Source organism: Chlorocebus sabaeus, chromosome 24 (genome assembly GCF_047675955.1).
Source record: "Chlorocebus sabaeus isolate Y175 chromosome 24, mChlSab1.0.hap1, whole genome shotgun sequence".
In the NCBI taxonomy this organism is placed as follows: domain Eukaryota; kingdom Metazoa; phylum Chordata; class Mammalia; order Primates; family Cercopithecidae; genus Chlorocebus; species Chlorocebus sabaeus.
The window spans coordinates 81394793-81419147 of NC_132927.1; the positions used below are offsets into that span (position 1 = coordinate 81394793).

At 57.5% G+C, this 24355-nt stretch overlaps 2 protein-coding genes across 3 annotated transcripts in view; one reads left to right on the forward strand and one right to left on the reverse strand.

Moving 5' to 3' along the window:
* AHNAK2 (AHNAK nucleoprotein 2) overlaps nucleotides 1–2740 on the reverse strand; it is a 42167-nt gene extending 39427 nt beyond the window's left edge. Inside the window, exon 1 of the mRNA XM_073011377.1 lies at nucleotides 2623–2740. Coding sequence (XP_072867478.1) covers nucleotides 2623–2677 — 55 coding nt within the window. The 5' untranslated portion in view covers nucleotides 2678–2740. The remainder of the gene's footprint in view (nucleotides 1–2622) is intronic.
* A 7882-nt stretch (nucleotides 2741–10622) lies between these two features.
* CLBA1 (clathrin binding box of aftiphilin containing 1) lies at nucleotides 10623–23660 on the forward strand. Of its 2 annotated transcripts, none has more exons than XM_007988017.3 (5): nucleotides 10623–11659; nucleotides 13387–13532; nucleotides 15907–16036; nucleotides 17104–17220; nucleotides 23357–23660. In XM_007988017.3, the coding sequence occupies exons 1-5, from the start codon at nucleotides 11237–11239 to the stop codon at nucleotides 23363–23365; spliced, it is 825 nt and encodes a 274-aa protein (XP_007986208.1). In that variant the 5' UTR covers nucleotides 10623–11236; the 3' UTR covers nucleotides 23366–23660. The 2 variants fall into 2 exon arrangements, with proteins under 2 accessions (XP_007986208.1, XP_007986207.1); XM_007988016.3 differs by lacking the exon at nucleotides 23357–23660 and adding an exon at nucleotides 18742–19646 and having other exon boundaries at nucleotides 10624–11659.
* The last annotated feature ends 695 nt before the right edge of the window (nucleotides 23661–24355 follow it).

Below are 24355 nucleotides of genomic sequence, written 5' to 3' on the forward strand. Positions count from 1 at the left end.
AGTACCTGTCAGAACAGCATGTCACTGACCAAAGCATGCAATATTCTGCTCTGGCCCCTAAAAGCCCAGGAAGTCACTGCCTCACGGTCCCCAGCCTCAGTGTCCCTGTCTGCAGAATGGGAATACAGCCCTCCCTCAGTGTGGACGACCCAGTCAGGGAGACACTAGGGTGGTGACAGGCCCGCCCGCGCTGTCACTTGGCATCCCTGGCTGCATGGCGCTAGCAGCACAGGCAGCTGCGATCACTCCCATCTCCGAATGTGAGGTCCTGACCCACATTTGCAGCCCAAGGCCCTGAAGAAGGCACCAGTGAGGCACAGAACAGGCAGACCACCTCCACAGCTGCCCTGCTTTGCACCCTTCTTGGGAAAGGGCCCAGCCATCTCATGACCCCCATCCCAGAGGAGGGACCACCCACACATCTTCGCATGACGTCGCTGCACCTGGGGCCTTCCCAGCACGGTGGTGCTTGCTTGGGGTGTCATTGTGGGAGGTGCTCAGGCCAAGCCAGGGGCAGCAGGTGCAGGGTGGGGGCCAGGGCCAGGGAGGGGTTCCCTGCCTCCCCAGCTATCGGGGATCCAGCTCTGCCCCTGGGAAGGAGGCAACCCGCCCCTGGAGTAGGCAAGGGTGTGACACCCAGAGCCCGCTGGGAGTGAACGGGCTGGTGTTACAGTCGGCAGCGCTGCGTGGGGTGTTCCCAGCAAGGCCACCAGGGGGCAGCCTCGGCACAAAAGCTGCCCAGGAGATGGCTCCCTGCTGGGCTGGTGCCTGGTGCGGCTGGCAGAGGGCAGGTTTGAACTGAACAGGAAGACTAGAGCAGGGGAGAGTCCGCCCATCTCCAGCCTGCTGAGAGGGGACTGCAGGTGAAAAAGGCCTGGACCAAATCCAGGCTGGGAAAGGCAGTAGGTAGCAGGGTGCTTGTCAGGAATGCACATTCCCAGGCCGCAGGGTTGGGGAGGGTCTGGGAACTGGCGTGCTGGACAGAACTCCCAAGGGCTCTGGTCTTGCAAGTCTCCTACCAAAGCTCCAGTGAGAGCCACTGACCTTATTCCCTAAGAGCAGATGGTTCTGTAGGCTGGACGCAGGGAGGGACTGCCTCAGACAGGCTGGGAACCACGAAGCCAGCACAGGCCTCTGTGGAGGCAGGGGGTGGATGAGGTGGTCCTGGACCCTACAACTTGGGAGTCTCTGGGTGCCCCTGAGTGGGGAGGAAGTGGAGAGGAAGGGCTGTACAGGGAAGCTGGGGGCAGGGTAGTGGTCCCATGCCTTGGGGCCCCGCCCTTCTCCCTCTGAGGAGGTCGACCTGCAGCCATGTGGGCAGGGCCAGTCATACTGAAAGAGGAGGGGGCCGGGGGCCTCCAGCCCACTGGGGCCATCATCCTCCCGCTGCTGAGCCCAGACACCTTGGACTCCCTTCTGCAACACCATGAAGCAGGCGCTGTAGGGGCCTCGCTGCTCTGGAGTCCCTCAGACAAGTCTCCCACCCTAAGTGCGCACCAGATAAACAGACCACAGGAGGGGCCTTGGTAGTGCCTGCTGCGGCTGGGGGGCATGCCCAGGCCAAGGGCACCCCTCTGCGCCTGCAGCGTGGCACCATTAGCATTGACCTGTTTTCCCCAAGGAGTGGGGTCCAGCCCGTGCCAGTGCCGGCACAGCCCAACCCCCTGGCCGGTGGCTGCCAAGGCCCTGGGTGTGGTCAGGCTGCAGCAGCATAGACCTAGCCCAAGGGACTGCCCCCCCACCCCGGGACTGCCCCCCCACCCCAGCCCTGCCCTCCAAGATGCTGAGACACCCAGGCCCTGGAACCAGGCCCAGTGCAGGGACAGACACACAAAAAGCAGCAGGTACACATTCTGTAGCCTGCGGCTCAGAGGGAGGCTACTGACCATCCCTGGGAGCATGCCAGTGGGTAGCACCCACTTTCCCTTGCCCAGCACTGAGGGACCCTGTGGCCTGACTTTGACCCCATTCAGGCCCCTCACAAGGCCCCAGACCTCAGGCCTAGCGCTGCCACAGCCTCCACCTAGCCAGCGACCCCACCACACAGCCACACAGTAGACGCTGCCCAACCCTGCCTAGAAGCCCCGGACCAAAGTGGAGAGCCCAGACTCCTGGACCAGCCTGGCTGCTCTCCCCCAAAGCAGGTGAGAGGGCAAGCCTGGTGCAGGTGCCCCGGGTCCCGGTGGCGCCGGCTTTCATGCCCCATGCAGACACCAGCCCCGCTCCAGAGCGCGGTAGCACCTCCCAGGAGGCCACCTCTCGACCAGACAGCGTCCCAGCAGCGGGGCAGGAGCGAAAAGGAGATAGACAGGGACCGCGAGTGACAGAGGGAGTGCGCGACAGAGACGAGTCAGCCACCGAGAAACAAAGTGAGCGGCTGAGACAGCCCCAGAGGCCGGGAGAGGAGCAGGGACTGAGAGTCGCAGACAGGTAGAACGCGAGGCACGGGAGAAGAGACCCCAGCGGCCGGGGAGGCCCAGAACAGCGCGCGAGTCCAGCCGGCGTCCCCGAGTCCCCCGCCCCCACAGCCCGCACTGCGCGCCCCCGGACACGCCCCGGCGCGCGCCCTAGCGCGGAGTCCACCCGCCCCACGGGAGCTGGCTGCAGGCGGGGAGGGCGCACCGCTGCCGGGGGTTCCGGGCCAGGTAGGCAGCACCATGTGGAAGCAGTCGCACATCGCGGCGGCCAGGCGGTGCGGGCCTGCCGGCCCGTCGCGTCCAGTCGCTGGTCCCAGCTCCGGCGCACCGGGCGGGCGGGCGGGAGCCGCGCTCTGCCCCGCTGCCCTGCGCTGCCGCGGGCGGCAGACCTCAGACTGCGGACACCGCGCGCCAGGCTACCCAGCCGCACAGCTAGGACCCCGCCCGGGTCCGCCCAGCCCGGCCGGGCCACTGCGGAGCGCGCTCGCGGGCGGTGCCGCCGGCCTCATTCAGCCCATTGGCTGCCGCCGTCGCGGCCCCGCCCCTCCCGGCCAGGCCCCGCCCCGCTCCGCGCCCCCGGCCCGCCTGTCGCGTCCGCAGAATTAACTTTGGATTCCCGCCAGGGAGCGACCTCAGGATCCCCGCACCTAGGCTCCTGGACTTGCCGCTGTCTTGACCTCCCACTCCGGGGGAGACAGACACTTTAGTCACAAGCTGGGGTGGGGGGCAGCCTGCGGGGACAACAGTGGTCGCGGGCACCCCAGGAAGTGATCCGGCAGCAGAAGGACAAGACAGAATTCTGCAGGGGCTGGGGGTGACCGACACGAGAACGCGGCTGAGAGCGTGCAGCGGGAACAGGGCGCCACGGACAGGGCTGCGGGGTGGGCGCTGCGTGCGGGAGCACCCAGCGCTGGGGGGCCGTCCTGGAGCCAGAACCCCGCCCAGAGTCATCCTTTCTACTGATTCTTGTCAAGAGCTTAGGGCCTAGGACACAGCGGCAACCAGCACCCTCCTGGCCCTGCCCCAGGGGCTCCAGGTCTGGTGTAGACACAGGCAAGACTGCAAGGATAAGGCGTTCTGCAGGGCGGGACTGCCCTGGGGGCGGGGGAACGGGGGTCCTGGAAGCCTCCTGGCAGTGTTAGCTGGGACCTTAGGGGTGAGGTATGAGCCAGGCAGTGTAGGAAGAATGTTCTGGAGAGAGGGAACAGAGTAGTGTGTGTGCAGAGAATGGGGGCAAAAGGGCTGGTGTTGAAAGTCAGGCCCAGTGGGCGGGGGCAGGGCAGCAAGGCTGCTGAGGGGGCTCCTGTGGGTAGGAGGTGCCACCTAAGGCTCCAAGCAGGGTCTCTGAGCTTGGTGAGAGCTGAGGATAGACTGCACAGGTGGCTAGGGGTGTTGGCATGGGGCACAACTGGAAATACGAGCAGTGGAACCAGGGCTGTGGTGTGGGAGGGAGTGAAAGGATCCCGGGATATTCCGGCAGAGCGGACTTGGTGAGGACAGAGTGCAGAGGGTGGGAGCCTTCCTGGGATCGAGCTTGGGCACCACACAGAGGCAGCACACCTGTGGTGTGGACAGGGAGGGCAGGGGCCCAAGGCAGTTCTAAGAGTTTGGTGACACCTGGCCTGGTGTAGACCCGAGCTGGGCACACACCGGAAGGAGTGGAGCTCTGCAGGGATTATGCAGGGAGGCAGGGCTGGAAGAGACCCAGGAGAGGACCGCCACCACCAAGGAGTTGCTGCCTGGCAATGTCCGGGGGTGGGGGTCAGATGCGAGGAAACACACACACACACACACACGGACACACATACAGATACACACACACATACGTACAGAGACACACACACACACACATAAAGACAGAGACACAGAGACACACACAGACAGAGACACAGACACACAGATCCATACACAGGTACACACACAGACACAGAGATGCACAGACACATACACAGAGACACACACACACATGCTCTCTCCGTCATACACGCGCACACACACACACACAGAGACACCTTTTCCCGGGGTGGGAAGAGGCCAGGCTGTACCGGAAGGGCCAGGCAGGCAACACATAGACAAGATCAGACTCACCAAGACACAGACACAGGCCACCTGGGATATTGGATACACTCAGAGACAGCCTTATACACACTCAGGCCTGCATGCATGAACACCCACACCAGGACACAGACCCACGCACGTGTACACATACACACAGGGCACACACATTCCTGGGCTCATTCGGAGACCACGCACAGCCAGCGGGCCCAGGTGAGCCACCAGGGCGCGATGACTCACTCTAGACAGTTCCCGTTAGCCGCGCTGCAGCCACTGGGCAGCCATCCAGCAGCAGGTCAGATGGACGCCAGAGCCACTGCCGGGAAGAGGCCCTGGCAGTCTCCTCTTGAGCCCAGGCATGGTGGGGCACAATCTTACCCCTCATGTGTGGACCTGGCGTGGGTCTTACCCCTACTCCTCGCAGTGTCCTTCTTTCAGGGCTGAGCAGTGTTGCCTGGGGTCCAGAGCCCCTGAAGTTACCTCCCTCCCCAGGGACCCACCCCGCTCTGCTCACCCGGTGTCAGTCACTCCCTGGGCACAGGGAGAGAGCCACTAGGGTGCCTGGGTGCATACACCTCTGTGTGTGTCCCTGACTGCCTGGTCTGCTGGGGGCTTGGCCCACCGGTCCTCTGTGTCTGAGTTTGACTGCAGGGCCTGGGAACAAGGGGCAGCTCAGGGCACTCGTCCACCTTTGTGTCCTCAGCCCCATTAGGTATATGCCTTTGACTAGGTCATGTGTCCCCCTCGGCCCCCATCCAAATGAACTGGCCTCTCTCCTGATTGTCTGGCGTGATCTGCACAGGGCTATGGGAACTCCCCTCAGCTTTGCGGGATGGGTGAGGACGGAGCCCTGGGTGGGGAGGCCGGGGCTGCCCCGCACATGTCCCCGTCCCTGGGCTACTACCTTCTGCCCCTGCCTCTGTTTTCCTTCAGCAAGACGAGAGAGCCCTCCAGGCCATCTTGGTGGGGACCAAGTAAGAGTGCAAGTTCAGCGAGGCGTCACGGGAGTGTGGGGACCCCACACTCGGGAGGACTTTGCCCTGGTCCTGCCCCTCAGCCTGGGGTGGCTGAGACCTTTACCTAGCTGTGAACACTGGGCCTGCCCACCCCTAGCTAAGAAATGATCCCAGAGCCAATCACAGCTTCCTGGGTCCAGGAACTTCGCCTCTGCCCTGCATGGGGCTGCCCACTTCCAAGGTGGGCACAGACACACACGTGCCGCTGGGCCGTGCTCCCCTGTGGCCCCAGAATTCAGGATGGGGTCTGGGCAGGGCCTGCTCCACCCGGAGGCCGTTCCTCCCTTCTCCTGCCCACTCTGAGACAGAGGGCTGGTGACTCTCGGCAGTGGCCTCTGGCTCTGCCCTGCCCTGAGTGCTGGGGCTGCAGTCTGGCTGTGACTGTCAGAGGAGCTGGGGACTGCCCCTCCCACCCTCCTTCTGGGGGTCTTCTCCTAGCTTGAGGGTTAAGCTGAGAGTGTCCTGAGTAAGACACCTTGGGGTGTCTGTCCAGAGAGCGTCCCCACTTCAGGAAACTTGGGGTCCTGAGGGCTCTATCTCACTCCAGATGCCTCTGGGAGGGCCTGCAACTTGGGCAGTGTACCCCCACAAACGGGCAGGCTGCGGCTATGTGCGGCTGGGGACTGGCTCCCCAGGGGCCAGCCAGAATCCCTCCACCCGCACACCAGGGCCTCAGCAGCTGAAACGGGGCTCCAGGGTCACAGCTGTGGGAGCATGGGAGAAGGTGAGAGGGGCTACCAGCCCCCATCCCAGTCCTTCCCCACCAGCTGAAGCCTGTGCTCCTGTCAGCACACCCAACTCCAGTCTCCTCCCCATGTGCTCCTCTGGGGACAGACGCCTGGCTAGGGAGGACCACAGAAGTGGGCCTGGACTCAGGAATTCATGCCCCCACCCACAGCATCACCAGGCCCAAGCCCAACTCACAGCCGCCCCTGTCACATACAAGGCCCCACACCTGCTGCAGGTGCCACCCCGGGGAGAAGGCGTCGCATTCACGCAGCCTCCACCTCTTCCCTGGACCACCGAGATGGGGACACCGGCCCAGCCCACTGGTTGCCCACAGCCTTCCTGAGGCTGGGTGCCAGGGCCTGGGGTGTAAGCCCCGGCGGGGCCTGGGTGAGAAACCGAGGCTCCCCAGGCCCTGAAGCATCAGCAGAGCCGCTGCCCTGCCCCCATGGCCTGACTGGCACTGCTCGCCTCCACCCTCCACAGGCAGGGATGCCCACAGCATCAATGATTGATGCTTGCTGCGGCAGCTGCAGCAACATAAGCAAAAATCGCTCTGCTGTGGTCCCTGCCCTGCCCCAGCCCCAGCCTTGCGTCCAGCCCAGCCCCGTGCCCAGACGGAGGGGTGTGAGGTGAGGTGGGAGCATCTAGGACTGTCTCAGCTGCTGCGTGCCCCTGCTCAGTCTTTTACATGGAGATGATAGGGGAGGACCCCCGTGACCAGGCGGGGCACACTTGTCCACCCAGCCTCCTACTCTTGCCTGACCACACGACTCCTGACCTCTAACCGCCTCCCTCTCCCCCAAAGCTGGGTGCCCGTTTCAGGCCTGGGGATGTCCCCAGGTCCACTTTCTCTGCACCCACGGCTGGGGTCAGGAAATGCGGCAGTGGTGGGGCATGTCGGGGTGCTGCCATCGTTCCACTCGGGTGGTTTTCTTTCAACCCCCGTGTCTTTATCGGGCCCTCTGGCTCAGCAGTCCGTGTGGGCTAGCCTGGGATCTGAGCAGCAGCAGGTTCCCATGGCTGCTGCCAGAGGCGAGGACAGACACACTCCCCAGCTTGCCCTAGGGACTTGGGGCTGAGGATCCCAGAGGACTGGGATGCCTGGGTGTTTCTGGGGACCCCTCCCCAGTCAGTCCTTGCTCATCAGGTGATGCTGGGAGATCCCAAGATGACTGTGGGGCTCTGTGACAGGTGGCACTTGCCCCAGGACCTAGGCTGGCCCCTTCCTCCTGAGACTAGGGTAGGAAAGCTTGGCTCCTCTGCAGAAGGGAAGGTGCTCCCCACACACCCATTGAGCAGGGCTGGGGCTCAGGCTGGACTGAGGTGGCTGGAGAGGTCCTGGGAGGGCCACATGGGCTCCTCCTCCTGACCACACTCCACCTGCCCCTCCATGCCCCTTGGGAGTCATGGTTAATGTTTCCCCCACACCCGGACTTTAATGGGGACCCACCCTCTCTGGCCCAGTCGCCCTTATCGGCTGAGCCAATTCAACTTGAGCAGTGGCTGCTCCGATTGCCAACCTGGAAGCCTTATCCTCAGCTCACGCCCTTCAGGCTGTGCCAAGAAGCAGGGTGGTCTGCCCAGAAGCTGGCCCAAGAAGCCAGCGGCAGCCTAGCAGCTACCTGGGCTGCCCCACCTCCTCCTGCAACCAGGGTTGGACACCTGATGTCAAGGTTGCCGCTGCCATTTCCTCTGCACCTTGGCTTCCCCGAGGCGGCACCTTTTAGTGGTTTGCAAGGGGTCACTCAGGTGTATTGGTTCCCTGCTGCTGCCAAAACCAAATATCACCAACGCAGTGGTCGAAAACAACATGTGCGCATCTGTCAACTCCAGTTCTGGGTGTGGGCAGGATGGAAGCCTCCCTTGCAGGTTTCAGGGGAGATCTGTTTCCCGGTCCTTTCAGCCTCCAGAGGCATCTGCAGTCCTGTATCAGTCCAGCTCTGCTTCCATCTTTGTGTCTCCTCTCTGACTCTGACCTTCCTGCTTCCTTCTCAGGACCTTTGTGATTACACACATCATGGAGGCTCCAGTCCTCCTCTCAAGAGCCTTAATTTAAGCCCATCTATAAAGTATCTTTGACCCAGCAAGGTCACATATTCACAGGTTCCAGGGATTAGGATGTGGACATCTCTGTGGGGCTCTGTTCAGCTGTCACACCAGCTCATCAACCCATATGAGTCATTTTTATCCTCCAACCACCCTGGGGGTACCGTGCTCCACACGCTCTCCACGTGGAAGCTGAGGCCCAGAGACGGGTGGGGAATTGCAGAAAACCAGGAGAGCAGTTCCTGTCCCAGCTCTGCTTCTCATGCAGGCCTTTGGGGTGGGGCCTCAGTTTCCCCACCTGTACACAAGGACAACACTCCTCCTGCCCCTCTCCCAGCTCCCTGGGCCTCAAGGACAGCAAGGACAATGCAGTGGATGAGGGACAGCAGTGGGAATGGACACTGCCCTTAAGCTAGCAAGACAGGCCCAGGCCTGGTCTACAAACCCAGCCAGCTCCTGATCACCATCCTTAGGGTCACTGAGGTGCTGGGGTGGCCGAGCCAAGGTTCAGTCCTGCACAGTCTGACCAAAGAGCTCCCGTACTGCATGGCCCAGCTGCTCTGCCCCTCAGGAAGGAGCAGGGACACGAGGCTGGGTCTAAGGTGCAGAGAATGATCTCATCTTGTCATTTGTAAAATTAAATTTTTCTGTAGCTTGGCTGAGGACCAGGAAGGGAAGGGGTGATTCAAGCAAGGACAGAGTCCAGGCAGGACCCCAGGCCCCAGGATGGGAGAAATATGAGCCTGAGGTAGATAGGGGGTGGACAGTGGGTGGTGTGGCTCAGGGCTTCACCAGAGCCAGGCCCTCCCCTTACCCAGAGGAGGCAGTGATGGGGGTCAGTCTGGGAAGGCCAGGGAGGAGATGGAGTCAAGGTTGACTCCTTGAGTCTGGGGGTGAGGGCAGATGGCAGAAGGCCTGGAAGCCCGGAGGGAAGCTGGAGCTGGCAGAGGCCAGTCTAGCTCCTTGGTCATCCTGTGGCTGGAGAGGGGCTGTCTGCCAGCCCTGCTCTGCCTGGGTCTGGGTGGTGACAAGGGAGGGCGGCACTCCGTGGGGCCTGTGAGGGAGGGGTGGTGTCCCGTCCTGCGGGATCGTCGACGTAGACCCTAGAAGAGGGAGTGGGAACTCGGGGGGACAAGAGACACGAGAAATGGAGACAAGACAGTATCCTGACCAAGTCTCGTTTATTGGTGGCAGCGTAATGCCTTATATAGAAAAGCAAGGGCGGAGGTTGGGCCAGGGCGATGACGGTGGCCCTGCCGTGGGCGTGGCCAGGTAGGTTTCGGTTTTTTCGGTGGGACGTCATGTTGCTCCTGTGTCGTTGGTTGGTAATTTTCCCAGGCGCGGAATGGCGCCTGCACTGTAAGTTGATCATCTTCCCTGGCGCGGGAAGATGGTGGTGAAGAACCCAGAAGAGCGCTATTTTGTACTGGTGTATGAGATATCAGTACAGGGAAGAAAGTAAATCTAGGGAAGAGGCATAGAGTAGAGACTTATAGAGCTCAGGCATCAGCTGTCAATTATTATCGCTATGACCCGGCCACGCGGCTCCGGACAGGGTGGAGCCTCCCCACCCCTCCTTTCCCCAGGAATGGGGACGAGTTAGGAGCAGGTGAGGTTTTGGGGTTCAGGAGCCAGCAAGACGGACTTGGCTCTCGCCTGGGGGAGCTGGAGTCCTGAGGGGCCGTCGCTCAGCTGCACCCACAGCGGGGTTGGCGGCGCAGCGAGTTCGGGTGCGGGGCGCAGGGAGAGGGGGCTGCGGGACCTGGGAAGCTCATGATAAAGATAAAGAAAGAAAAAGAAAGAACTACTGTAGGGCCAGGCACGGTGGCTCAAGCCTGTAATTCTAGGACTTTGGGAGGCCGAGGCGGGCGGGTCACGAGGTCAGGAGATCGAGACCATCCTGGCTAATATGGAGAAACCCCGTCTTTATTAAAACACAAAAAATCAGCTGGGCCTGGTGGCGGCTGCCTGTAGTCCCAGTTACTCGGGAGGCTGAGGCGGGAGAATGGCGTGAACCCGGGAGGCGGAGCTTGCAGTGAGCCGAGATCACGCCACTGCACTCCAGCCTGGGCGACAGAGAGAGACTCCGTCTCAAAAAAAAAAAAAAGAAAGAAAGAACCACTCGGGCGGCGAACTGAGCACGGACAGAAAGCTCGAGCGGCCCCGCGCCCAGGGCTCTGCCCGTGGGGAAGCCGGATCCCACCAGCAGCGAGACGGCACAGGGCAGGGAGGGCGGTCTGGGGCGGGGCCTGGAGGGCGGGGGCCGGCGCTGGCCACGCCCCGATGCGTGCTGACGCCACGTTGGCGGACGCCGGAAGCGGAGCTGGCGCACGCCGTTGCCAGGCAACGGGGCGGCGCAGGAAGGAGGGGATTGCTGTTTGCAGGTTTTTCTTGGCCTGGCCTCGCGCGGCCCTGCCGAGGCGGCGACGAAGGTGGTGCGAGGCCCGGGCCGGGGCCCAGGACACGTGGGGACTCTCGGGAGCCGTGGGCCAGGCGCTTAGCCGGCCACCTGGGACCCTGTCCAGGCTCAGGCGGTCCAGGGCTGCCCTGCGGGCCGCGTGCGAGAGGGACTCTCGGGAGGCCCTGGGGCGCCGCACCCACTCCCTCTGGTCAGCGTGGACCTCCCAGGCCCCCTCACGGGTCTCTCCAGAGCAGGAGCCCCGCCTTGGGCCGCCGCTCTCACACCTGCCGTGGGTCCGGTACACGCCCCTGTGTAGGACTCCGCGCTCGCAGGCATAGGAGGAAGCCGGGACTCCCGGGCGACCAGGCCGTGCCTGTGGTTTGTGTCAGTTCCACAGCAGCACGTGGGCACTTTCCACCGTCAGCCACTGGGCAGCCCGGGGCCCTCCTGCAGCGTCCCCAGGCCCTCTCCAGGGCAGGGGAAGGTTGGGCAGTCCCGGGCGGCCAGCACCGCGCCGTGCATGTCACCTGAGCAGCTGCCCATCGGGCCTCTGCTGGCCTGGCGGCTCCAAGATGCAAGATCGGCAGGAGCTGGGGGGAGGGCCTTTGAGTGACCTCCGGGAGGAAGCAGCCAGCGCTTGCCTCCGAGTGGCACCTGTGAGGCTAAGTGATGCCAGTTGGGAATGGATACGGACCTGCCCCGGCCTTCTCCTGTCCGATGGGGAAGCCAGCATCTCCCTGCCCCGTGAGGGCGGTTCCACCTGCGTTACCCGATATCCTGACCCTGGGGAACACAGCAGCACTTGGGGGGAGTTTGAAGGCTTTCGGGAATCTTCAGCCAAGTCTGGACAATTCTCACAGTCCCTTGAACTCCTGGAGAGACCCACAGAACCCCAGCCACCAAGAACCACTTCTGCCCCAAAGGAGTGCAGTTCTCACCAACCGTGCCAGGGTGGACCTTGGGTGACAGGAACTGCTGCCGTCCCACCTTCTGAGGTACTTCTGCCGTGCTGTGGTCACTATGTTGAGTAGGATATGTGTACACACCAAGAGGCCTGCAGCCCTCGAATGTTGTGGCGTGCTGGCCAGGGAGGGGGCTGAGAGCCTCGGAGGGTCTGCTGCTCTCCTGGCCTTCGTCCCTGGCCATGTGGTTGGCTGTCCCATCCTGAGGCCAGGGAAGGAATGAGTTGGCAGAGGAAGCTGCAGAAATGGGTCACACCAAGGCCAGGTGGGGGCCACCTGAGCTGGGTCACTCTCTCTGACCATTCCTCCCCCGGCCTGTCCACTCCCCATTGGCGGGGGCTGCACTGGTCCCAGCTCAGGGCATTTGAGGAGGAGCTTTTTGTCTGAATTCTTAATCTGCTGAGTTTAGAAGTCTCAGAGCTTCTAAAATCACATGATCACATTTCAACTTTCTTGTAATGAATTGGGTGACGCCTGATCCAACCTGTCCGGGAGCTTGTAATGAATTGGGTGATGCCCAGTCCGACCTGTCCGGGAGCCAGGGTCCCAGCCCTCAGCCCCCTGCCCCCTGCTTTTTCAGAGCAGACTGCCAGGTGTTTACTGTTTGGTGATGCTTCCGCTCCTTCTCTTTTCCTGTCTTCTTCCTTCCATTGTTCCTCTTTTTCTGCCACCTCTTCCCAAATGGTTCATCCCAAACACCATCATGAGAGATAAGAAATAAAACCAGTGAGGAAGGAAATAAAGATATTTAGGTTCTCAGGGCTGGACTGTTTGTTTTCTAAAGCAGTTTCTCTGGAATCCTGATGAGATCCACTCTTAATAGAGTAAGGTCTGCTTTAATGCTTGTTTTGAATACAGGATTTGTTTTCTAGCATGATTGATGTATTAGGGAACAATTTGAGCATAGTTGAAATTTCACAAGAAAGAGTAGATGAATGCAAAAAACTGCCCCCAGCTGAGCTGGGGCCGGTTGGAATACATGAGACTCGCACACGCACACCCTCACACAACGCTCAGCGCCCCGACGTAGCACACCTGTCAACACCTGGTGTTAGGACCTCTCCCAGTTCAGACCGCCCTCCTCCCACCCCTTCACACTAACTCAACCTGCGAGTCCTCATCTTTTCCAAGGTAAAGTGCTGTGCTTATTGTAGTATGTATAATTTCTTTTTTTCTTTTTTGAGATGGAGTCTCACTCTGTCACCCAGGCTGGAGTGCAGTGGCGCGATCTCGGCTCACTGCAACCGCCGCCTCCTGGGTTCAAGCAATTCTCCTGCCTCAGCCTCCTAAGTAGCTGGAATTACAGGCACGCACCAGCATGCCCAGCTAATTTTTGCATTTTTAGTAGAGACGGGGTTTCACCATGTTGGCCAGCCTGGTCTTGAACTCCTGACCTCGCGATCCACCCACCTGGGCCTCCCAGAGTGCTGGAATTACAGGCGTGAGCCACCGCGCCTGGCCACATGTATAATTTCTTAACCAAACATGGAAAACAGAACTAACATTATTGGGTGACCATCTTTTTTCATGTGTCACTGACGAAGTTTGAATGTTTTGCCCTAACCCCACCTTTCCCATGAGTCCTCTGGTTTTGTGTGATTTTGCTAACATGGTGATTTTTAGGAATGAATATGTCAAGTGATAGTAACACTAATGGTATGATCAATTACAAATTTCATTTCCATTACAGTTATTTCTTTGGAATAAGGTAACGTTATGTATGTCTTTCTCCTAACTTTGGTGTGCTTTTGTTCTTTCAGTCCGTTCTCAGCTGTGAGAACATTCTAAAGTGTGCTTTTCAAGAAGTAACAGTCCAGCAGGCAGCTGAAGACGTTTCCACCATAGACCATTTCCTAGAAATAAGCAGCGAAGAAAAACCTGGCCTTGAATGTGTACATAAATTGTGGTAATGAACTTAAATATTTCTTACAGCAACTGCATTTGTACTTTTGTTTGATAAAAGCAGGTGTGTGAGGCTTTGTTTTTGCCTTTATAGGGAGTAGCATCTCTCCCGAAGTCCCTGCTGTCTGTGGGTCATGGGGTCCTATGAGAAGCAGGCAGCACGATTGCCCCAGCTGTGGCCTTCCACTCAGAGCCCTGTTCATCCCCCTCCCCCACCAGCTCACCTGGAGCAGTTGGACCCGAGCCCAGCTCCCCTTGGGTCTCAGTGCAGTGCTGGTGGAGTAGGTGGGGAGCTCGCACTCAGTGTGAGTGGCTGGTGGGCCTGAGCAGTGGGCACAGGGGCTTTCTGGGGGACTTGGCTGAGTGGACCCTGGCTGCCTCGTGGTCCTCAGCCACAGAGTTCTAGAAAACAGTCCACACTCTGGAGCCCCATTGTCAGCCCCAGGCCCCAGCCCCAGGGGTGCTCCCAGTGCTGCCTGCAGGGCTGTGGGCTTCCAGGGGAAAGTGCACCCGCAGTCGCTCGCAGATGGCCATTTTCCAGGGACACACTTTCAACTAAGCATTGAAAGACAAACCGTGCTCTAGCAGATTAGGCAGCAGTGGTTGAGAAGCTCAAGGTAAGTTGGCCCAAGGCCCCAGAGGGAGGAGGGAAGTGAAGGTTGGGGAGAGCTAGCTTCCGTGCCCCTCGGTGTGGTCTGTGGAGTGGGTCTCCCCGCAGCCAGGGGAGAGCCAGGTCAGCCTGCTGATTTGTGTGTCTATGAGCAGGCCTGGACTTTCAGAGAGCTCTGCAGACAGGCCATTCTGGGCTCCAGCCCAGCCCACTGTGGCCTCTACTGGGGTCCAACCCAGCACCTGCCCCAGGGTACCCTCCACAGGGGCTTGAGGACAGAAGCCTGGAGCCCAGAAGGCCACAACCAGCGTTGCCCAGATGGCCAGTATGCCCTCTGTATGTGGTGCTTCTGCCAAGCATGATCCCTGGGGAAAAACTGCCAAGAATGTGGTCCCAGCAAGCTGATGGTGGGGGTGGGCACTGTACTGGCAGTATTGACGTCTCTGTCCCCGGCAGCATGACTCTTGGACCCAGAGGCATGGGGCATCCTGGGGGTCAGGACTTGGCAGGGCTGGACACTCGTGGAACAGAAGGCTGGATGGTACTTTGGGGGTGGAGTAGAGTATGGTTTGTGTGTTCTGAAACACTGGGGTATTTTTTGGAAATGGTTTGGCGTTTAGCACATCTGCTGTTATTCTGTAGTTATCTGGAGTGCAGTGGCACAATCTCAGCTCACTGCAACCTCCGCCTCCTAGGCTCAAGCAATCCTCCTGCCTCAGTCTCCTGAGTACTGGGACTCCAGGCACCTGACACCACGCCCAGCTAATTTTTGTATTTTTTGTAGAGACAGGGTTTTGCTATGTTGCTCAGGCTGGTCTCGAACTCCTGAGCTCAAGTGATTTGCCCTCCTCGGTCTCCCAGAGCGCTGGGTTTACAGGTGCGAGCTGCCGCACCTGGCCTTGTACTCATTTTCCCTTCTCTACTAGAGCATGAACTTCCTACAGGCAGACCTTCTCAGTCCCTCACAGTACATAGCAGTGATGTGGCACATAGTAGACATTCACTGTTGGTTTGTTCATTTGTTCTCCTAAGCATGCATTGGTACTCTTGGTTCGTGAGCATCTATTTTGTACTCAGCACAGTTCTAGGCACTTGAGTGAACAAAACCAGCAAAATACCTGGCCTCATGGAGCTTCCACTCCTTGGAGGAGACAGTCAGTAGTGGCAGTGAGTAAGCTACTCCAGGCCAGGTGCTGTGAGGCATAGAGGGGGCACGGGAGGTGGGTTGGGGTACTGCAGGATGGCACGTGTTGTTTGAATAAAAGTATAAATGGACAAATAAACGAGGCAGGCCAGTGCTCCTGCAGGGAACATTGTTATTATTATTATTATTTTTTTTTTTTTTTTTTGAGACAGAGTCTCACTCTGTTGCCCAGGCTAGAGTGCAGTGGTGCAATCTCCACTCCCTGCAACCTCCGCCTCCTGGCTTCAAGCGATTCTCCTGCCTCAGCCTCTCCAGTAGCTGGGATTACAGGCGCCCATATTTGTATTTTTAGTAGAGACGGGGTTTCACTATGTTGGCCAGGCAGATCTTGAACTCCTGACCTCGTGATCCGCCCGCCTCGGCATCCCAAAGTGCTGGGATTACAGGCGTGAGCCACCATGCCCAGCCCGAGAATGCTGTTTTTAGAGTTCTTAACAGAACTCTCGTGAGTCTCGGCTTGGGGGTAAAGGGCAGGCGCCCCCGTTGTGTGCCTTGGGCGGTGCTTCAGTGATCTCCTCAGAAGGCTTTCAAGGTCACCTTTTAACAATTGCGTCTGTTTTCCAGTAATGAATCCAGAAAACTCTGGAGAGCCCTTCAGAGCAAACATACCACGTCTACTTCTCAATGCCTCTGGAGCGAGTCCCGTTGCCAGGAGAACTTCTTTCTTGTTCTCGGAATAGATGCTACGCAGAAGGTAGGTGGTTTGGGTTGACACAGGGCTCCTGGGAGCGTGGTTGAACTTCACTGTAGCCAGTGGCCCTTGGCCGCGCCCAAGGGGTGGGTGTAGGCAGAAGTGTGGGGTCAGATGGGTTAAAGCCACTAGGTGGCCCCATAAACTTGTCAAGGCCATTGGATGAATCCCGAATGCTTGAGGCAGGAGCCAGCAAAGCCTAGAGCAGGAGGTAAGGAAAGGCTCTGGAAAGGCCTGAGCCCGCACCTGACAACGCACACAGAGATGTGCATCAGTGCGCACACACTGCCGCACGCACACCGCCACACACTGCCGTGCGCACACACCACCACGCACACACCACACACACTGCCACACACACGCCACTGCTGCTGTGCGCACACACCGCCGCACGCACCACTGCCACGCACAGACTGCAGACTGCCATGCATGTGCTCAAGCTCCTGGGCTGTCACAGAAAACAGCAGTCACAGGGAGGGCCGCCTTTCAGCAATCTAGATTTCAAGGATCTTTCTTCATTCTTAAATATTATGGAAAATTTCAAACATGGAAAACTCAAAAACGGCCAGCCAGGCAGGCAGATGGGCCCTGGTGCAGACAGGGGCATGAAAACGGTTGCCCTGTTGGCCCGTGGGCCACATTGGGCTGGCCAGGAAGGAGGTGAAGGGCAGAAAGGAACAGAGAGGTTCCCAGTGAGATCAGCCCTGACTATGTCATTGTGAGGAAAACGGAGAACCAGGAGGCTAGGAAATGGGAGCCTGAATAGAAGGCTCAGAGGTGGGCCAGCTCCGAGTGGCAGCAGCGTGGAGGGTGTGTCTGAAAGTGGCCGTGAAGGTGTTATTCCCGCTGAGCAGCTGAGGGGCGCTGAGGTCCTGAATGGAAGCGAGGCCTGTGGGCCGGGGATAGGGCAGCGAGTGGCAGGGCTAGGGGAAACGGGTGACCTGACCTGCAGAGGGGCCTGAGAGAACTTTGCAGTTTTAGAATGAAATTAGTAGAAGGGCTCCAGGGAAAAGAAAACAGGAGACAAAATGATGCCTGTACTGGCCGTCTGATGGGGTCTGTCTCCTTAGAACCTTTCTGGAGGCCAGGGCCCCATCATGGAAGATTGTGACCTCAGAGAGCCTGAAGGGCTCCTCACTGTCGGCAGCTTCCGTCTCCAGCATTGTAAAGCCCTGATCCAGACCAAGGTGAGTGGTCACCAAGGAGAGGCCTCGGGGAACCGCGCTGGTGGTGTCCACACATGCGGAGGCCTCTGTTTTCTCTGATGTGAGTCAGTTGCTTGTTTTATTCCATTGAGTCTTGTGGACTTACAGAAAACAAACATTGCTACTATTTAGGGCAGACAGGCAAATTGTTAACACCACTGCAGGGTGCCAAGAAATAGAATATCATCCAGAAAGACTTTTAGGCCAGAGGACCCAGGATATGGGTGGGTCACACAGGAGAGCTGGCAGGAGAAGCCAGGCAGAGAAGGAGCTGCAGGGAAGCTGAGACGCCAGGTGTGGATGACGAGGCTGGAAGGATGAGGCGGGACCAGGCTGTGACTGTTGGGCCAGGGGATGTGACTCCGCCTGGGCAGCTGTCATGGACTGATCTGACTGGTGGCCTCAGTCACAGGCCGCTTACCTTACACAGGGTCTGCCCACAGCTTTCTCATGAGCTGCGGTTCTTGCCACAGAGTCACTTCATCACATCATCACAGCCGGGCTCAAGGCAGAGGGGATGGGGAGAGAAGGGGACTTCTTCCTGCAGCTGTCTTTTATCAGGGGGAAGAAAAGCTTTTTTGGGCTGGAGTCTGGAGCCCACTCTTAGACCAGGTATTGCAGGAGGAGTGAGATGGCCAGGCCTAGCTCACCTGGTTTCCTCTCATCCTGGAGACCCAGGACCCTGGAACAGTCGGGGCTTATTGTGTACACCCAGAAGATGGTGGGAGGGACACATGGGCGGCCATCTGCATGAAGAGTGACATGCAGGGAGGCGCAGGGGTAAAGTACTGCCCTGGTAGAAGGTGACAAGGACCTGAGCCTGAGCTGGGACAGCAGGAAGGTTGCATAGCAGAGGAGGCAGCCAGGGTCAGCTTCTGGGCTAGAATTTGGCATGAATGTGGCACTGCCCCCAGCTGACGTGGGGTGGGTGCCCTGAGTGGTCAGCATACAGGTGACAGGTGCCATGGTGCAACAGAAGAGGGCCCTCATCGGCCGTCTTCACAGGCTGTCCATCTTTTTGAAAAACACCACAGCACAGGAGGGTTGTCCTAGAGTAGCAGGCCGTAAAGAAATGTTCGTGGCTATGTTGTTCACAACAGCCCATACTGGGGCAGACATCCAGCCGCAGCTGTTTGGGGGAAGTCTGTGGTGTAGTCCAAGAGTGGCCACTGCAGGGCTGTGAGTGTGGAGGGTAGTGGCAGCCTCCACCAAGGAGTGCCAGACATGCAGCACAAGGGCCAGAGACCCCTCCTAAGATGTGGGCCCACTGCTGTCTTCGGGGCTGGCTGCAGGCCAGAGCCATAGACTCAATCATCAGAAGCCCCAGCATGTCTTCCCTGTGCGCCTCTCTGGTGACACCTCATGATGAGAAGGTTTCTAAGAGGAGAACCAAGGAGAGAACACTAGGGGGCCGAGAGGCCGGGGCGGCCAGGGGCAAGCGCCCAAGCTAGCGTTTCTCATTGCCGGGGGTGCGCGTGCCTGACTGCTGTCCTCTCATCTCAGCTCTCGGGGCCGCCTGGCAGCAGACAGGGGAGGCTGATGACATGCAGCCGCTTCCTGAAGACCCCCTCATGCGGAGGTGGCCAGCACATCACTATTCCAAGGAAAAAGGTGTTCACTCCACGCAAGCTCAAACTGACACTCTTTAATAGCGACATTTGCTAAAATCAGGAGTACTTTGTACCTTTATGAGGAATTTTTCATTTTCTTCCTGGTTGGGTTGATGTGGAAACCAGAACTGTCTGTGGAGCTGTTTTCCAGATCCCAGGCCCATTCCTGGGATCTCTCCAACGGGACCTGTCCTGTGCTTTGGGCTCATCTCAGGTCTGACCAGGAGATGGAGGATGTGTCCTTGGCAGAGCCAGTCCTTGTGGGGAAACAGAGGTTTCTGGGTGCCATGGCAGGCTGTCGGGGTCCAGGTGGCACCCATGGGCCCCTGCCCCATGTGAATGCTTCTGGCACCTGGCGGGGGACCCAGGGATGGACCCTGGGCATGGCTTCTGGGCTGCTTAGTCCAGGGGGAACAACTTGTGGTCAAATCCATGAGTTCAGAGGAAAAGGGGAAGGCGCTGAAATGTCACCAGAGAGACAGCTGTTGTCACACTCTGCCCTGGCCCTGGCTGCCATGTGGTCAGGGCACCATGAGGGTGTGCAGGTGTGCAGTTTCCTCAAAGCCTCGCAGGTGCCCTCACTCACTGCCCGGGCCTCTGCCCAGCAGCCTCAAGGACAGGCCTTTCTCCCTCATGGTTGTGGACAGGAAGTCACACCACTGGCCTGTGAGAGCTTCTGGTGGGCCCGTGGCTTCCCCTAATTATCTGCTAAGGAAAACCGTGCTCTTCGAACGGCAGAGCCAAGAAGTCAGCCCTGACTTTTGTAAAATTTTATGAAATAAAACCGCCTAGATAAGCCTGTTCTCACTGCTTCATCAGCTGGGGGGACTGATACCTGAAATCCTGTCCCCAGGGGAGGCCTGAAGTCTAAGCAAGCAGCCACCCTGGCTGTCTCTGTTCCAGCCAAGGCCACATGGGGGACCACAGCCCCCATGTCGCTGTGGTTATCAGTGGGATGTGCACAGTGATGGGCAGGAGGTTCCATCATAAGGGAGGAGGAAGCGGATGTCCCTGCACACACCGCAGCCTCGGCCACCCAGCTGCACAGCCAGCACCGTGCTGCATGTGACTTGAGGTCTGCATTGAGGATCATTCCTTTTTGTTTGTTTTTGGATATCATATATTTTGGAAAGCTGTTTTTATTTTTCATTTTCAGCCAGGTGAAACTGGGAATTTAGACTTTTTCTAACACGCAGCTTCCTTCAAAGGCACTGTCTTTTGGGCCCCTTTACAAAGCCCTTCCAGGAGATGCCCTGGTTTCCTAACCTTTAAAAGTTAGACTTTAACAAGCCAGAATATTCCATCCTGCTCTTTCCATTCCAAGATTCGGGTTCAGACTGTGCCATGGCATCACGCTGTCACCCGTGGTGGCCCTTGCTCCTCACCTGGCTGGATGTTGGTGACCCAAAGACCTCAGAAGGCCAAGCCTTTCTCCTGACCTCCCTGTGGCCTTACAGGAGCCTCAGAAGCAACAGGTTCCAAACCTGACTTCTGTGGTGCCCGGTAGAGATGAGAGGCCCTGCTGCTCTTGTCCCCAGAGGCGAGTGAGAGGAGGACCCTCACAGGGTCAGGTAAGGAGGGACCAGGCAACATGCATGCAAACTGCTCGCCCACTGTGCGGCTGCCAAGCCCCCAGGGTCTGGAGGACCCTGCAACAGACAGGTTCAAAGCTTCCCGGCCAGCTCAGGTCCATGCTGAGCGCTCAGGAAGAAAGTGCCACAGCTGGGAGTGGGGGCAGGGAGCTGACAGACACTCCCCCCGAGAACGCCCCTCTCACAGACGTGCTGGGATTTTTGTTCCCAAAGTCTGGAGGCCCAGCAGGGGAGCTGGAAGAGTGGGCGGGAGGCAAGCCCCCAAAGGCTGAGGAAGAGGCAGCAGAGCTGCAAGACGCCCCCGGGCACCAGGCAAGGGGCTGGAATGGAGAGCAAAAGAAGCCCTCAGTGGCCAAAAAGGACGGCAGTCCAGCTGAAGAACAGAGAAATCATGCAGCCCCCAAAGCCGGTGGCTTGGCTGTGACACACAGGCTGATGTCCACAATCACTGTGCTCAGAGCTCAGACCCCACCGAAGCCATGCCCTGATCCACCCTCAGGGCATCTGAAGGCCTAACTACAGCTGCAGAGAAGTCCAGAACCAGCTCAACTACAGGAAAGGAGAACCCCATCCCCACTCGGGCAGCCTCACAGCGGAAGGCACGTGCCCCTCGCGGGAAATAAACATTGCTTCAGCCTCTATTGTTCTTTTATACGAACTGTCTAGCCTACAATAAGACACTACAAGACACATGAAAAGGCAAGAAAACATGAGCCACAGTGAGCAGCAGAAGCAGAGACAGCCCCAGTGGTAAAACTGAAGTCCAGGGCTTTGAAGGAACTCTGGGGAGGTGGGGAGGGCCTGTGGAAATAGCAGGTGACATTCACGAAGTGATAGAGACGTTCAGCAGAAACAGGGACACTTCAGAAAAGAACAAAATGAAGATGCTACAAATGAAAAAATAGTATATAAATGAATCATCTTTAGATGGGTTTAACAGCAGACTGGACACCACAGAGGAATGGATCAGTTAACTTGAAGATTGGTCACTAGAGAAGATCCAAACACAGAGAGAGGGGAGGGAAAATGACAGAGGGTCCAAGATCTATGGGCCAAAGTCAGATGGCCTAACCGGTTGTAACTGGAGTCCCAGAGCAGGAACAGGAGAGAATAAAGAAGAAATATTCCAAGACTGAATCGCTAAGAACTTTCTGAAATTCATGAAAGAAAATAATCCACAGATCCAAGAATCTCCGTAACTGCAAGGAAGTGATGTGGAGAAAACCGCACCTGAACACATACTACAGGCCTTAAAGGCAGCTAGGGTGGAAACAGGAGATTCGTATAGAGAAGCAATGATAAGAACAATGGCTCACTTCCCACCAGAAGGCCACGGACATCTGCAGTGCTGAAGGGAAAAGGAAGGTCAAACTAGAAGTTCATGTACATTGAAATACTCTTTAGGCTGGTCACAGGGGCTCACACCTGTAATCCCAGCACTTCGGGAGGCTGAGACAGGTGAGTCACCTGAGGTCAGGAGTTTGAGACCAGCCTGGCCAACATGGAGAAACCCTGTCTCTACTAAAAGTACAAAAATCAGCCGGGCGTGGTGGCGCATGCCTGTAATACAAGCTACTCAGGAGGCTGAGACAAGAGAGTCACTTGAACCTGGGAGGGGTAGGTTGCAGTGGGCCGAGATCATGCCATTGCACTCCAGCCTGGGCAACAGAGCGAGACTCCATCTCAAAAAAAAAAAAAAAAAAAAAGAAATATTATTTAAAAATGAAGGCATTATCAGCCAGGATACAGAAACCACACCAGCTATCTGAAGAAGAAAAACTATAAAGAATTACTAGGCCTGGTGTGTGGTTCACACCTGTAATCCCAGCACTTTGAGAGGCCAAGGTGGAAGGATCGCTTGAGGCCAAGAGTTTGAGACCAGGCTGGGCAATATAGTGAGACCCCCCAATCTCTACAAAAAGTAAAAAAAAATTAGCCTGGTGTGGTGGTGCTCACCTGTAGTCCAGCTACTCAGGAGGCTGAAGTGGGAGGATTGCTTGAGCCCAGGAGTTGGAGGCTGCAGTGAGCTGTGATCACACCATTGCACTCCAGCCTGGGCAACAGAGTAAGACCCCTTCTCTTAAAAAAAAAAAAAAAAAAAAAAAAAAAAAAAAAAAAGAATTAACTAGTAAAAGTTGGTTAACTACTAAAAGGGTCTTGGTTTGGTTTGGTTTGGTTTTGATTAGAGACAGGGTCTTGCCATGTTGCCCAGGCTGGTTTTGAACTCCTGAGCTCAAGCAATCCTCCTGCCTTGGCCTCTCTCTTTGTTTTTTGTTTTTCAATAAAGACTTACTTCATAGGCCCTGAAGTAGCAGGTGCGGGAAAGCAGCTTCTCTGGGTTAGGGGTGAAGTACAGTGAGGAATTAAGGCCTGACTGAGGCCCTCTGCCCTCCCAGGCTGAGATGCAGGCCTTTCACAGCAAGTGTGGCTGCAGAGGAACAGGCCTAGGCAAAGGAGCTGAGCTGGAGCTGATCTGCAGGGACAGCTGGTAGGAAGACAGGTGCCCCCAGGAGCACCCTACTGGAGTGACTCAGGAGCAGAGCCAGTGCAAACATGGGGCATGCTGGGGTCCATCGTGCCATGTTGGGCTCCTGTGCCAAATAATACTGATAGAGGACCTGACCCAAGAGGGAAGCCCCCTCTCCCAGCCAGCTGCTGCCCCCTCCCAGCTGTCCCCAGTCCGTGCTGAGTATAGAGTGGTGTAGAGCCAGCCATTTCTGCCCACCTCAGCCTCAAATGGGCACTCTGCCCTGGGCCCATGGGTGTGGCAGATGCCCTTCCTCCCACAGATGCCAGGCTTGCATCGAGGCTGGCAGCTTTCCTCTGCCTGCTCCTGCTTTCTAACCCTTTTGTCCTTCATAAGTATTTCCCCAAATTTCTTGAATGTGTAAATCTATCCTGGCCTTTGATTCCTAGAGGCCCTGAAGGAACGTGACCATCACCTGGCCTGAGTGACACTGCAAAGCCCTCGTTCTTTCTAGTGGACGTGGAGCTCTCTCCAAGCGGATCAGATGCTGAGCTATCAGCCACATCAGAGGCCAGGGACATGGCCTTCAGAGACTTTGGCCATCATGCAAAACACCTGGCCACCCTGAAGCCTCTATGCTGGAGAAATGTCTGGAGCGATCCCAGAGATGCTGACAGATGCTCAAGGACCCGGCTGCTGGAGCCTTCCGGCCAGCATGCCAGCCCTGGGAGGGAGGAAGCCTTCAGGGCGTGGTGCACCCAGCTGCAGCCGCTGCCTGACAGCAATGGCCTGACAGATCCCAGCAAGAACCACCCGGCTGAGCCCAGCCAAGCCCTGGCATGAGATCATGGCAGTAACAGATGGTAGGTGCTGCATGCTGTGAAGCTAGTGATGGTGGCTGCACAGCAGGAGGTCACGAGAACAATGCATGTCCAGATAACCAGTGGGTCCACAGAGGTCACTGGAAACTTAGACAGTAATTGAAACTGAATAATGAAAATGCACTGATCAAAATCTGAGTGAAAGCAGTGCTTAGAAGGAAATTTACAGCTTTAAATGTTTATATTAGAAAATAAGAAAAGTACAAAACCACCTAAGATTTCATGTTAAGGTGCAAGAAAAAGAGCAAATTAAACCAAAGGTAAGCAGAAAGAAGGAAATAAAACTGAGAGCCAAAATCAACAAAATGGAAAATGGCAGAACACTAGGAAAAAGGGATGGTTGTAAGTGAAGACGAAAGAGCATGTGATGTGCGACTCTCGCGTGACTACTGATTCAAACAAACCAAAGGTAGAGATAACTTGCAATAGCACACAGCGAAGAAAAGGAGGCAGCCTCTGCCCAACACAGCCGGGAGACAGCCTCGGAAATCGGAGAAAATATTTGGAAACCATATATCTGATAAGGGGTTAATATCCAAAATACATAAGGAACTCAAACAACTTAAC

Coding starts and splice junctions, on each gene's coding strand:
- CLBA1 (XM_007988016.3), top strand. CDS start 11,237: ATGCAAGATCGGCAGGAGCTGGGGGGAGGGCCTTTGAGTGACCTCCGG. Junction 13,533..15,906: donor GAATGTGTACATAAATTGTG/GTAATGAACTTA, acceptor TCTGTTTTCCAG/TAATGAATCCAGAAAACTCT. Junction 16,037..17,103: donor GAATAGATGCTACGCAGAAG/GTAGGTGGTTTG, acceptor CTGTCTCCTTAG/AACCTTTCTGGAGGCCAGGG.